Source organism: Ambystoma mexicanum, chromosome 2q (assembly GCF_040938575.1).
Source record: "Ambystoma mexicanum isolate Mex_15411 chromosome 2q, UKY_AmexF1_1, whole genome shotgun sequence".
Taxonomy (NCBI): Eukaryota; Metazoa; Chordata; class Amphibia; order Caudata; family Ambystomatidae; genus Ambystoma; species Ambystoma mexicanum.
In genome coordinates, this window is record NC_090924.1 from 1,418,643,242 (window position 1) to 1,418,658,882 (window position 15,641).

General features: G+C 45.4%; 1 protein-coding gene across 2 annotated transcripts in view; it reads right to left on the bottom strand.

The window, feature by feature from the left end:
* Positions 1-15,641, bottom strand: part of CHN2 (chimerin 2) — a 938,196-nt gene that overhangs the window by 42,894 nt on the left and 879,661 nt on the right. For both annotated transcript variants that reach the window (XM_069648929.1, XM_069648930.1), the window contains one exon: positions 11,585-11,662. In XM_069648929.1, coding sequence (XP_069505030.1) covers positions 11,585-11,662 — 78 coding nt within the window. The remainder of the gene's footprint in view (positions 1-11,584; positions 11,663-15,641) is intronic.

Sequence of the window (15,641 nt, forward strand, 5' to 3'; positions counted from 1 at the left end):
GGGAGGAAACGATACCATTCTTCTTGTTGCGGACTGCAAAAACACCAGAGGTACTGTTCTAGGCTGGCATTTAATCTTTCCGTTTGGCCATTGCTCTGTGGGTGGTATCCAGAAGAGAGTGCCTTGTGAATCCCTAGAACTTGGCAGAGAGAAGCCCAGAACTTGGAGGTGAATTGGGGTCCTCTGTCCGACACTATGGTCCTGGGCAAACCATGTAGACGGACTATATCCTGAAGGAAGGTTGCGGCCATTTCGGAGGCAGAAGGAACCTGTTTAAAGGCCGAAAAATGGGCGAGTTTGCTAAATGAGTCAACTGTCACCATAATCGTAGTCATGCCATATGACGGAGGGAGGTCTACAATAAAATCAGTAGAGATGTGTTCCCAAGGATTGTCCGGTAAGGGTTCTTGCTGAAGTAGCCCCAGAGGTCTTCCCGTTCGGTGTTTGTTAGATGCACAGACCGAACAAGTGGAAACGTACAGGCTTACGTCTCTTCTTAAGGTCGGCCACCAGAAACCCCTCCGTATCAGATCCAACGTCTTCCTGATTCCGGGATGTCCAGATAAAGGAGTGTCATGACACCAGGAAAGAATCTGATCTTGTAGCTTCTTAGTGGGAACATAGAGAGCTCCTTCATGATAATACAATCCGTCCTTATCTGGAATGACAGTTGACGGAAGCTCGGTGCCCATCTGATACTGTGGAATGAGGTCTTGAAGAAATGAAACAGTTGAGGCCAATACCTTGAGATTAGGGAGAACCAATTCGTGTCCCGTGTAGGAGCCAGAGGTATCCCCAAGGCTTCTTGACAAGGCATCAGCCTTCATGTTCTCGGTACCAGGTAAGTATGTAATTACAAAATCATATTGTAAAAAGAAATATGCCCATCTGGCATGCCTGGCGTTGGAACATTCCAACTGTTGTAAAACCCGAAGGTTACGATGGTCTATTCTAATAGTAAACAGATGAGTAGCTCCCTGTAAAAGATGTCTCCACTCTTGACAGGCCAGTTTGATAGCCAATAGCTCCTTTTCAATCACAGAGTAGTTGCGTTCACTACAGGTAAGTGTCTTGGAGTAATAAGCTATCGGATGTTCATGGTCGTCATCTGACCTTTGAAGCAGAACTGCTCCCACCGCCCCTGTAGAAGCGTCTGTTTCCAGAATGTAAGGTCGATGCTGATCTGGTTGGACCAGAATGGGGGCTGTGGAAAAACATTCTTTTAAAAAACAGAAGGCTTTTTGGGGCCCTTCATTGAATACAAACTTGACTCCTTTCTTCAATAGAGAGGTCAGTGGAAGTACCTTGTTAGAAAAGTTGGGAATGAACCTTCGATAAAAATTGGCCAATCCTAGGAAGCTTTGGAGTTCTTTGATATTGCCAGGATTTCTCCATTCTCTGATAGCCTTTACCTTACTGGGGTCCATCTCGATACCTTCTTTGGATAAGATATATCCTAGATAGGACACGGACGTAGTTTCAAATGAGCATTTCTCCGGCTTTACCAGTAGTTGATGGAATTGCAGACGCTGTAAGACTAGTCTGACCAGTGACCTGTGCTCTGATAGAGTCTTGGAAAAAATGAGGATGTCGTCCAGGTACACTACCACCGATACAAACAGCATATCTGTGAATATCTTGTCCATATACCTTTGGAAAATAGCCGGTGCATTCACAAGACCAAATGGCATCACTCGGTATTCGAAGAGTCCAAAAGGGGTACGGAACGCTGTCTTCCACTCGTCCCCTTTCTTAATCCTCAAAAGGTGGTAAGCCCCTCTTAAGTCAAGCTTGGTAAAGAACACTGCCCCATGTACAGCCTCCAAGATGTCCCGGATCAAAGGCATAGGATACCTATCTCGAATGGTAACCTTGTTGAGCCCCCTGTAGTCTATACAAGGGCGTAGCTCTGCTGAGTCCTTTTTAGGAATGAAGAACAAGGAAGCCCCGCAGGAGGATCTGGACTCTTGGATGAGTCCGTTTTGAAGATTTGCGTCGAGGTATTCTCTCAGAGCCTTCCTCTCTGGTAGAGACAACGGGTACATCCTCCCAAAGGGCACCACCGCCTCAGGTATTACGTCTATACCACAATCCTCTGTTCTATGAGGCGGGAGTTGACGGGGAACTGCATCCAGGAACACCTCTGAGAATTCTTGATAATGGATGGGCACTGATGCCACTGTGATTGGAACTGGAGTACTGTTTCGGTCATATGCTAAAGTGTTGGACGTTGAGGACAAGCTCATGCAGTGTGATTTACAAAATGTAGAATTGAAGACTACCTTGTTAGCCATCCAATCAATTAGAGGGTTGTGCCTCCTTAACCAAGGAATGCCAATGACCAATGGAAAATGAGCTGCCCTGATCTGATCGAATACCAGGAACTCCTCGTGATGGCCTAACCTCATTCTCAACGGAGTGGTCTCCTTGGTAATAGGTCCCGAAGATAAGGGTCTTCCGTCCACCCCTTCCACTGGAATGGGAGCGGCTTTAGATCTTGTTGGAACAAAATGTTCTGCTGCCCACTTGGAGTCGATAAAATTCCCTGCTGCTCCACAGTCAAGCATGGCGAGTACCTCTGTGAGACCTGCATCAGACAGCCATAAGTCAACTCGAAACACCATTAGACTGTTGTCATCCGGAGTGGTTACTGCTCTTGTGTAGTAGCAAGGGTGCTTGTTACTCCCCCCGAAACCTCCCTTGCTGTAGATCGGGGGTTGAAGTTTCCCTGTCGTCGAGGTGGCACCTCCGGACAGTCTCTCAAAAAGTGCTTCGAGGAGCCACAATACATACATAGTCCAGCCTCTCTTCTTCTTCTCTTTTCTTCTTGAGTTAGAGGTCCCCGGGCCGCCCCTATCTGCATAGGTTCTTCAGGAGGATGGGTAGCTCTGGTGGGAGGGACAGGAGAGGGGAGGCCAGTTGGTTGCGGAAAGCCTCGGGTTCGTCTTCTTTCTAGTCGTCTCTCTTGTAGACGAAACTCAATCTGAAGAGATAATGTAACCAGATCTTGAAAGGATGCAGGTCTCGCCACTCGGGCTAGCTCATCCTTGATTTCATCACGAAGGTCACGTCTGTAGATGGTTTGCTGAGCGGAATCAGGCCAATCTGCCTTAGCTGCCAACCTCTGGAAACGAGTCAGATAGGTTTGAACGTCAGTGTTTCCCTGGCTGACATCTAGGATAGCTTCTAGAGAGGAATAGAAGACTTCTGGTCGGTCGAAACGTTCTTTAAACACCTCTATAAAACGATCATAGTCTCCCAAAATCGGGTCGTTTCCGGTGACAAACGGTGTAGCCCATGAAAGCGCATTACCCATTAGGTTTGCAATTATAAACCCGACCTTAGATCTAGCAGTCTCATAAGCATGAGGTCGAAAGGCAAAATACACCTTACATGCGTCAATAAAGTCCTTCAGCCCTCCCGGGTGACCATCATATTTGCCAAAGGAGAGTGGCATTGTAGGCAGGTCTCCCCTGTCATCACGATGCAACACAACCTGTTGTCGGAGGGCTATGTTCTCTGTTCTCAAAGCCTGGACCTCCAGGGTAAGGTTCTGCATTGCTGCTACCAATTCTTGATATTGTTCTAACGATGCCATGGTAGATATTGGGCGTTGTATGCTGTCAAGATTGGAGGCCTTATCCCGTCCCTCCTCACCTGAATCTTCTGTGGCAGATTCCTTCGGATTCAACTCCGTCTTCTTACGGTCCTTCCTCCTTACAGGAGTCTTGTTCTTTGATGTCTTGGCTTTCTTTTCGTGCAAATAGGGTCGAGCCCCTCCGGAGGCCACCGCGGCAGAGATAGAACCCTGTCCGCAGGGAACCCCAGGGGGCCAGACCTAAATCAGGGAAAAAGCACGAAGGCAGAAAAAACCCTTTTTCCAGATGGGTTCTAATAAGGAGTGGAGAATTCCTTCACAAGTAATTGAAGTCTGGCTGCTGCTGATAGTTGAAGTAGATGACCTCCAACACCGGTGGAGAGAGCAGTTAAGCCCTGCGGTGACAGTAGGGCGAAGCACACAGAGAAAAGATACAGGAATTCAAATAAACCAATAAATAAATCTTAAAGGAAGACAGAACAGAGAGAAATGCCCGTAAATAACAGTGCTAAATAAGGAAAAGTGTGTAGGTAACCATAAGCAGAAAGTAGAAATATGCCTGCAGAGTGCAGTAAGTCTGCAAATGAAAAATTAGAGCGTAGAGAAGACGAAAGGCAGAAAACGCCGAATCAAATAAACTGAAATGATTCGGCGGAGGTGTAGTACAGAAGCACAAGCGAGGCGGAGCTATAGAACAGATGAGGAGAGAAACGCTCGCAGAAGTAGCAAGAACCAAGAGACAGGTAACAAGGGACGAAATTAAGTAAGCACAAAAGGTAGGCACAAGGAAGGCAAAAGGGAGCTGCAAGGATGGTCGGCAAGGAGGAAATATCCAACAACGAAGTTCCACACGAACCGGAGCGATGTGTACAGATACAACGCATCGGTTTGGGGGAGGAGTCAGAATTTAAAGGTACGGCCACCATCTTGAATGAGGACTAGAGCGCTCGCAAGTCAATGTTTCCAGCGCTTCCAAACCTTCCATACTCCGTTCCTGACATTACCACTCCTGATTTGAAATGTATTTTTTAAAAAAAATATTTCTATTGGCTTATACAAACCTTTAAAAACAAGAGAAAATTCAGTTTTCAGGATATTTGTCACTTATTGATATGATATTAAGTAAAACAGTACACATTATAATAATACAAGATTCCAATATGTAGGTCCTTGAACAACCTTGAGTTATTTAATCCTGACACTCTTAATGTAAGTATCCTTTCATTAATTTTTAGAATGACACCTATATACCCTACAGGTGTTACTCGCACCTAACCTATTGTGTGGCACCACCCTGATGTCCCTTGTGTGTTCTGTTGATCTGTTAATCACACATAGTGTCAGCGGTGGGATTAACACAACTTGGCATACAAGGCTTAGCCCACACAACCCATAGGACTAATCGTAGATTGAGGACCCAGGCCGAGTTCACAGTCAGTACGCTATTGTGTCTGCAGAGAATGCCTTCTGGTCCTACTACTGAAGAGAAGGCGGCAACGGAGGAAGTCTTGAGGAAGCCGAAGTCTCTGGGGTTTCCCGCCATCCAAGGAAATGCGCCCACGCCTCGATGTGATTAACTACAAACACACCGTTTGTGGCCAATCACATCGAGGTGTGGGCGGAAACCAAGGATCTGCAACAGATCTGATGGCTGGCGCCCAGTTAGCAGCATCTCCTGCAGTGATGTGAAAAGTGACACCCGTGCACACACAAAAAAAAGAAAGGCTGCTCTTTTTCTCAGCCGTTTCTTTTTAGTTTTTTTTTTTAAGTGGTCGCGTCGGGTTGGTGGGGTCTTGGGGAAGGGAGCAGGTATAGGTGACGTCATTCCTCTGGTTTTGCTTTTGGGAATGTAGGCAGGTATGTTCCAGAGCCACGCTCAGTGTTTTACTCATGCACAATAGTGAGTAATGTTGCTCCTGCCCTGGCGTCCGGATCAGGAGTGAGGGATCAGTGCACCCCGGGCACGCAATCTCTGGCATGGATCCTAAGCATGGGGCCAAAACAGAAATCGTACATCAGCCAATGAAATCCCGCGCAGCCAACACTAGTGCTCTACCTAGAGCGACCATAGAGACTCACAGGGACACAGAGAAGCCTGCGGGCCGCCATGTTTATCTTTAGAGTTTTCTAAAGCCCACCTATTCAACAAATGTCATCATGGCGCTGCATCAAAACACAGAAAAAACAGATCTTGCTCCACTGGCAGGCAATGCCCACCCTTCAGTAAGAGAAAGACATTCTTCCTGCTTTTTGTTTTTTATTCTAGGCCCCACCAATGTATTGGCCGTATTGGACCTAAGCAATCCTTTGGGCTGGTACTCTGTAATGCAATCCGGTACAACACCGGAAATAATTCCATGCGTAATCTCATGTACCATATGTATGCAGTTGTTTAGTTTTCTCTAGATGCAAAACCCTGACTTCGCCGTCTGCAGAACTTCCGGTTCCATAGCATCTTCATGCTCTAGATACCGAACCCTGTCTTCGCCGTCTGCAGAACCTCTGGTTCCACAGCATCTTCATGCTCTAAATACAGAACCCTGACGGCTGACTTTGCTGTCTGCAGAAATTCTGATTCCATAGCACCTTCATGATCTAAATTCAGAACCCTGACTTCGCCGTCTGCAGAACTTCTGGTTCCATAGCAACTTCATGCTCTAGATCCAGAACCCTGACTTCGCCATCTGTAGAACTTCTGGTTCCATAGCATCTTCATGCTCTAGATCCAGAACTCTGACGGCTGACTTTGCTGTCTGCAGAAATTCTGGTTCCATAGCACCTTCATGCTCTAGATCCAGAACCCTGACCTCGCCATCTGCAGAACTTCTGGTTCCATAGCACCTTCATGCTCTAGATCCAGAACCCTGACTTCACCATCTGCAGAACTTCTGGTTCCATAGCATCTTCATGCTCTAGATCCCGAACCCTGTCTTCGCCGTCTGCAGAACCTCTGGTTCCACAGCATCTTCATGCTCTAAATACAGAACCCTGACGACTGACTTTGCTGTCTGCAGAAATTCTGATTCCATAGCACCTTCATGATCTAAATTCAGAACCCTGACTTCGCCATCTGCAGAACTTCTGGTTCCATAGCAACTTCATGCTCTAGATCCAGAACCCTGACTTCGCCATCTGTAGAACTTCTGGTTCCATAGCATCCTCATGCTCTAGATCCAGAACTCTGACGGATGACTTTGCTGTCTGCAGAAATTCTGGTTCCATAGCACCTTCATGCTCTAGATCCAGAACCCTGACCTCGCCATCTGCAGAACTTCTGGTTCCATAGCACCTTCATGCTCTAGATCCAGAACCCTGACTTCACCATCTGCAGAACTTCTGGTTCCATAGCATCTTCATGCTCTAGATCCCGAACCCTGTCTTCGCCGTCTGCAGAACCTCTGGTTCCACAGCATCTTCATGCTCTAAATACAGAACCCTGACGGCTGACTTTGCTGTCTGCAGAAATTCTGATTCCATAGCACCTTCATGATCTAAATTCAGAACCCTGACTTCGCCGTCTGCAGAACTTCTGGTTCCATAGCAACTTCATGCTCTAGATCCAGAACCCTGACTTCGCCATCTGTAGAACTTCTGGTTCCATAGCATCTTCATGCTCTAGATCCAGAACCCTGACCTCGCCATCTGCAGAACTTCTGGTTCCATAGCACCTTCATGCTCTAGATCCAGAACCCTGACCTCGCCATCTGCAGAACTTCTGGTTCCATAGCACCTTCATGCTCTAGATCCAGAACCCTGACTTCACCATCTGCAGAACTTCTGGTTCCATAGCACCTTCATGCTCTAGATCCAGAACCCTGACCTCGCCATCTGCAGAACTTCTGGTTCTATAGCACCTTCATGCTCTAGATCCAGAACCCTGACTTCATCATCTGCAGAACTTCTGGTTCCATAGCATCTTCATAAATCAGTATATCCATGTTTCGCACTGCCCGTGGTGGACTTAGGCAAGTACCAAAAGATGAAGGCCGGAATAACAAACTCCATGGATTCATGGCTGGATTGATACCTAATACTTAATTCGTTTCTAGATCACTTTTAGGAATTTTCACCCATCCATGATTATATTGAGAACTGAAAGTTCTTGAGTCTCTCTGTATTACATACTTTATTCCCTGGAGGATAAACATAATTTGTGTATTATCATCATGCATCATTTTTAAAGAAAAGACGACCGATTTCAATGTGGCCGACAGATTATTGGTAACTTCGGGCAGCAGCATTGGCAAAGCCTCATTAATGAGGAATGAACAACACCTGCAGGGAACTACAAACCACGGCCATAGAGGGGGAAGGAGGTGGAGCTATTTAACCAATCAGGATACATGAAGCTAATGAGGAAAAGGACCAGCCAATGAAAGTCCACATTATGTCATACCCTCTATCAGCACCTCTATAAAAGGAAATAGAAACCTCCTGACTGTGTGGGCGAGGGCAGAATGCTTCTGAGAGAGAGGGTTGCTGTAGCAAGGAGAGGTAAAGCCAGAGAACCCATAAAGGACAGTCTGCATTGTCCACGCCAGGAAAGCCAAGTAGTAAGAGAAAGAGTAGACGGTCAAGAAGAACCAGGAGAGTAGAACCTGCATTGCGTAAGCCAAGAAAGCCAAATAGTGGGAGAAAGAATAGAAGGACAAAAAGATCTGGGGGAGTAGAGCCTGCATTTTCCAAATAAAGAAAGCCAAACACTGAGAGAAAGAGTAGAAGGACAAAAAGATCCGGGGGAGTAGAACCTGCATTGTCCAAGCCAAGAAAGCCAAACAGTGAGAGAAAGAGTAGAAGGACAAAAATATCTGGGGGAGTAGAGCCTGCATTGTCCAAGCCAAGAAATCCAAACAGTGAGAGAAAGAGCAGAAGGACAAAACGATCCGGGGGAATAGAGCCTGCATTGTTCAAGCCAAGAAAGCCAAACAGTGAGAGAAAGAGAAGGACACAAAGATCCGGGGGAGTAGAGCCTGCATTGTCCAAGCCAAGAAAGCCAAACAGTGAACGAAAGAGTTGATGGTCAAAACAAAAAGATCGGGGGAATAGAGCCTGCATTATCCAAGGAAAGAAGCCAAACAGTGAGAGAAAGAGTAGAAGGACAGAAAGTTCTGGGGGAGTAGTGCCTGCATTGTCCAAGCCAAGAAAGCCAAATAGTGAGAGAAAGAGCAGAAGGAAAGAAGAGCCAGGAGAGTGGAACCTGCATTGGCCAAGCCAAGAGAGTGAACCTTAGACGGGTACTGCAAAGGGAAGTTGGCTAAGCCTGCAGAGCCATAGCTTAGGAGAAGCCAAGGCACAGAGAGCAGGCCAGGTGAGGTCTGCTGAAGATCTGGGCAAAGAGAATTTTAGGGACCATATCGTAGGATCTCTGAGGCAGCGAGAGTGGAGCTTTATGGGAGCTATAGCTCAAACCCAGGTGGGGGTCTAGAATATTCCTAAAGCTCGTCTAGCAGCTTAGACCCTGGTGGAAGAAGCCAGGGTCTAGGACAACTCACTGTGTGGGATATTTTAGCACATTTTACTGCTTCTTTTTATAGGGTGGGCACACCCCGCTTCTGTTTTACTGGCCCCTTACCCACCACTCTCCATACTCCCTATTTTAAAACTGCCGTCCCCCCCAAACAATTCCACAATAGAATGCGATAAAATGCCCCTTCACTAAATGCGGGGAGAGATGGCCCTGGTTAGGTGTGGGCTGGGGGTACCAGTGACTAGGCCATGAGGCAAAATAAAGACGTCTTGCTACTGCTTTACAACCCAGGCAGGGGGGTGTAAATCCTGCATGAAAGTATGTGTAGGGGGGGTACCTCCCAGCCTTATCCGCAGAGATACCCCTATGGCAGAAGGATTCCCATATAGCGATGCCTATCAGCTTGTGTATGGCCGTCGCCTCCACCTACTACCCAGAGCAGAGTCGCTGACCAAAACGATGGCAAACGTCCATCAACCGCAAGACAAAGACCCCAGTCAAAAAAAGGCCCCAAACCACAACTGAAATAATTTCATCAGAAGTAGGGTTCTGCGACCCCCTAAAAACCCAGAGACTGAGCGTGACTTTACAAGCGCTGTCCTCAGTGGACACCACCAAGGACTCAGGACTCATGCTTGTTCAGAATAGTCCCTTTCACTGAACTGACTGTGACCCCCATTCCCACTACGTTTGGCATAGATTGCCCTCCTTTGCAGTTACATACCCGCCATATAGACGATCGTCAGGGGAACTCAGCATGGCAAAACCTGAGCTGGCAAAGCCACTGACCCAGTACTCCTCCTTCTACTATTCACCAAGGAGGACCCTTGAGGTGCACATTTCTGTGGAAGAAGATTTTGGGGTATACCAAAAATTGAGCAGAACGTTTCTTTTTTGGGGAGCTTTTTCTTTCTTCCTTCCCCTTTGAGTTCAACCACAAACCTGTTACGTCCAATGTTTAGATTGTTAGGCGAGGCTGTTTGGCGAAGCCCGTTGCTTTTTGTAATATTTTTGTACCCGCTCTTATATCCCTGCCATAGTCTGCAAAAAACATAATCCTGTTTTCCTTTTCACACCGCATAATTTATTCAATTGCTTTGTGGCCGAATGCCATTGGAGAGGGCGTAAAAAGCCTAATTTATTTCTATTTTTAGCAATAAAATGATGCAAGTAATTCTATTCCTGGAAGCGGTATTTGCTAATGAAACCCCACTTTCATAATGCACCATGCAAAATTGCATAATTCAGGCATGCACTTTGTTGTGGCAGTCTGTTGAGATCTCCAGCAGCTGCCCTTCAGTGGCAACAGGACAGGTTCAAAGGTCACATGTGCACTCCTGAACACAGCTACTGGAACACAAAGTTCCAAGACACAGAGGTGCCTTATTAATCATCTGCACCTCTGGTTAAAGATATTATAATTGTTAGACCTAGCAGCCTGGTGGCAGCTATTAAAATCTAAATATAAACCACATCTAGTTATGACACGGTGGCTACTATGGTAACTCAATTATACAGCATATATTATTGCCAGCTTGGCGAGGTGACTCATTCATGACAAGGCTGGGTGTTAGCGTTCTGGCCTGCGTGCACCCGCAACAACCATGTGGGACCCAGCCCAGGAGGCCTTCTGTTCCTCCAGGGCACAGGACCCTCCCAGGAGGACTCTCGGGAACCAGTGCTTCAAAGACAGTCCTGCCATGGGCATAAGGCGGAGTGCAGATCACCGGAGCTCTTTCGAAGTAGTGGAACCCACATGATGGCTGAGCCGCTCTTGAGATCAGAGCATGTGTAAGGGTTGTCTGTCTGTGTTGGGGCCTTGCGTCTGCATGTTTAGGGCACTGTGTGTGTCTGTTGTTAACTGAAGGCTCTTGTGTTTTTCACTTAATTCAAGTGTTGCAGCTCTCCATTTTTGATATTTACTGTGTTTTGTGCCATGGTGTGCATTCTGTATTTGTTGTATGATGTGTACCTGTAAATTGTTTACTGTGTTAATCGGTGTGTGTTCTGTGAGATCTGTGTCCTAGATACACTGTCAGGTGTTTTATATGAGAAATTTCAGGTTGGAACCTGCTTTGTGTATTTTACACCCACAACTAAATGTCTGCCAGTAAAACATTTTGGGTAACTCTTGTTCAGGATCTGAAACTTGACAGAGGGATTTCATTTAATATATGGCTTGTTGCCAAGATTTACATAGAATGAGCTCTTTGGGGGAAGTGGTTGACCTCTCCACCCCAAAAGACGCTGCCACGAGAGGTTACCCAATTATACCGGGTGTGGCTTATCAGGGTGGTTCTAAGCCCCAGGGGGGCATCAAGGCAGTGTAGGAGAACAGGGGCAAGGCTGACACACACACACACACACCTGCCACTTTAATCATGGTGATATCAATATTCATACAGCACGCCTCTGCTCATGCTTTTCTTTTTAACTAGTAGTGTGAGGGCATATGGAATTTGAGACCTTCTGTGCTACCCCCTCCCAGACACCTTCTGTTACTCGAGACCCGGACTCACCTCTGTCAAAAGCCATCTTCACATCTTCTATGTGCTCCGTGAAGCCGGAGAGACGGTAGAGGCCCTCGGACTTCAGACCTGTGGGAGGAGGGCACAAACCTGTTACCTAGGGAGAAATGCCAGAATCTGTCACATGAACTGTCACATGATCTACAGAGAGAATGGCGGGGATGGTGAGCATGTAGCTGCGCAATAAAGAGGAAAGACGTGCAATATTTGGGATTAAGTATTCCTGCCATACGTTGTAAAGATACTGCAAGTCACTGAGGAGTTTCATGACCAAATAGAGGGCGACTTGCAAATTCCTTTTTATGTATGGAAGGGGGTAATTTATTCCTTATAATACATGACCACACACCACCATTCCCTTTAATACCTCGTCTCTTGCATAATACAATGTAAGAGATCTTCCATTTGCTGATCCATATAATAAATAGAGTTGCTGTTTGGATTCAAACAAATAGAAATGCAGCTCTGAATGTGTGCCAGAAAAATAGTTCAAGCAGTCTAATAAACCGCATCGAAAAAGGATGTCTATTTTGAGCATTCAAATAAGTAATAACATCTTGCTCCCATGTGTTAAGCTCCAGCGGTGCACACATTAAACATTCTACCATAAACAGGCCTTGTCAAATAATGGCCGTAATGTGACACAGAAAACTATTCTGCAGGCCAGGAATGGGAAAAGCTTTTCGCAGCTTTAATGAAGTTCTGCAGTGAGAGCTGGAATTCTCCCTGCTGGCTCATGCAGCAGGCATCGTGACATCACAACTGGAGCGTAATAACTGATTACAGAGTAGTTGTGATGTAATTTTCTTAGAACAAGTGCGTTGTGATGTCACAACTATCCTGTCAAATGAACATTATTTCCAGGCTTTTATCCAAATATTGCAGGCGGTCATGAATTTCAAAAAGAGAAAACAGTGTAATAAGAAGAGATAAATGTATGGTAAGACAAAGCAGTTTTGTGTCCAAGAAGAGGAGGCTGTGTAATAAGCATAGATAGTTGTAGGAGTGTATTTTTGAAGTGTATTTTATTGTTGCATTTACCCTTTCTAAAGAAGTCTTATTTAAAAACTGACTGTTAAATTTATAATTATTTAAATAAGAAATCTTGAGTATAAGCGTAATTTGAATACCCGTCACTGTGAATCTCTATGTTGTAACCCTACAGCTCACATGGACCCCTCTTGAGATAAGCCTGGCTGCTCAGTCACTCTACCAACGTGTGTAATACAGATCTATACCAATAGTTGGGTTCCCTATTGCCAGGAGACCGAGGAAGAATAAGCTGTATAAGCTTATTCATCCTCGGTCTCCTGGCAATAGTCCGGTCAAGTGAAGGGAACGTCGCTTGGCGTGCAGATGATGCAGTCTTTTTTAAAAAAAAATATTTATTTTAAAAAGATCACTTCATAACAACATATGAACAAAAAAAACAAACATCATGCAATAATCACAGCAAATCAACTTAACTATATACATCAGAAACACCCCCTCCCCCCAGGAGTCACAATACAATCCATAAAACAAATCTAATACAGTAACAGAAATTTGCCCCAGATCTTATGAAATAATGCATCTTTCTTTTCTCTCCGATACAGCACTCTCTCCGTATCTGCTAGAGAATGCATCTATGCAATCCATTCCTCAATAGTAACAGGGGTAGATGTTTTCCAATGTCTCAAAATTAGCTTCTTCCCCACCATTGCCCCATGAAAGATCCATTTCTTCTGAGAAGTAGTCAGGTCGTCCAACAAATCCCCACTACCCAGCACTATGGTCTTAAAATCCGTATGAACCTTCTCTTCAAGTATCTTTTCACAGATCTGGTCAAATTCAAACCACATACCTCTCACCCTTGAGCACTCCCACAACATATGCTCAAAGGTGCCCACCTTATGTAAACATGCCCAACTTTCAGAGCTGTCACTCATTCCCCTCTTCGTCATTCTCTCAGGCGTCCAGTATGTCCTATTCAAGATCTTTATTTGACGCAACCTGTCTGCAAGACTCAAAGAACACAGCTTCACATTCCCACAAATACACGTCCAATCATCTTCCGTAATATCTTCTCCAATTCTCCGATTCCAATCCAATCTTAAAGCCTCATAAGCCTGATAGTTCGACACAACCAGCCTATAAACATAACTAACCAGGCCACATCCACTCACTCCAGGCTCCCAACCCAGCATGTTCGTATTGATCTTCTTTTCCATATCCACAACCCCCACCGCCCTGCTGATCTTCCGATAATCTGCTAGGCGAAAAGTAGGAATGTCAAACTTCAACTGCATCTCCCTAGCCGTCATCCAATTCAAGCCATTGAACAGATCACCAATCCACCGCACCCCAGCCAGGTACTAATCATGCCAGAACACAATTTTCCCCTCGTGTGTAATACTTGGATTCAGCCAAATGGAAGCACTCGGATCTTTCAATGCCTTGAAACGCAAACACTCACACAATGCCACCCATGAGTTCTGCAAACTCCTTGTCAGTGGGCCTACCATCTTAGCTTGACGTGGCTTACTGGTCAACACAGCCCCAGGCAACAAAGGTCCTACATGGCTAGACTCTGCACACACCCAATCGTCATGCTCCGATTTGAAAAAAGCAAATATATACTGAGACATAAAAGCCAGGTGGTATGCCTTGAAATTAGGGACCCCCAGCCCACCTTTAGATAAAGGTAGTTGCAATTTGCCAATTTTCAGACGCGGAGGTTTACGATCCCACAAAAATTCCTGCATGAGTCTATCCAACTCTCGCCAAAAATGTTTCTCAATGTCTACTGGGATCATACTCAGAACAAAGTTTACTCTAGGAGTCGACACCATCTTCAAAGCGTTCACCTTCCCCCAAAGGGAAAGGTTCAACAAACACCATCGTTCCAATTCCAATTTGAAATGAGTGCACACCATAGTCATATTTACACTCGCAAAATCAGCAACATCGGGCAAAATCCAAACCCCCAAGTACAATAGTTTATCAGCACACCATTTAAAGCCCAACCTGGTAATAAATTGTTTGTCGCACAGCGGCACCAATGGTAAAACCTGTGATTTTGCCCAATTGATCTTGTATCCAGAGCACTGGTGAAAGGACTCGAGAATGTTCATAAGAACCGGCACTGACTCTCCAAGGTTCTTAAGGACCAATAATAAGTTGTCCGTGTATAACCAAATTTTTTGCTGCATTCCCCAGCAATTAATGCCCTGTAATCCCTCCTCATTTCTCAACGTTTTAGCCAAAGGTTTAATAATAAGTACAAATAACAAAGGTGACAATGGACAACCTTGTCTCGTGCCAAGTTTGAATTCAAACGGTTTCAATCTCTGACCATTAGTTTTAACATCAGCTGTAGGCCTGGTGTACAGCAGCTTAATCCAAGAACAGAACTGAATCCCAAAACCCATCTTATCCAATACTTTAAACATGAATTGCCAATCAACTCTATAGAATGCCTTCTCTGCATCAAGTGATAGGACAGCCGAGTCTTCAGACAACTCTGACGCTTTCATGATAGTACAAAGAAGTGTCCTCATGTTACTGGACGTCATCCTACCTTTAACAAAACCAGACTGAATCCGATTTATCAATTTAGGCAAAAGATTTTCTATTCGCAGAGCTAGAATCTTAGCCAAAATCTTATTGTCCACATTAATCAAACTAATCGGTCTGTAACTGGACGCCAGCGATTCATCCCTGCTTTTCTTTAAAAAGACAGAAATAGTAGCATGTCTAATAGTGTCAGGAAGTATACCCCTAGCCTTGGAGGTCTTATACATGTCCGTCAACAGCGTTAATGCAGAATTAGGCAACGACCTATAGAATTCCACTGGCAGTCCATCTTGCCCCGGAGACCTACCAACATTCAATTTTGATATTGCCTTCTTGACCTCCTCAACCGTGATATCTCCCTCCAGTAAAGTAGCCTCTGCCCCTGAAATATCTGGAACTTGAATACCCTCCAGAAAATCTCCTTTCGCCTCGTCAATATGGCTTTCATTCTTATACAAATCCTCATAAAACTGTCTGAGCACATCATTTATAC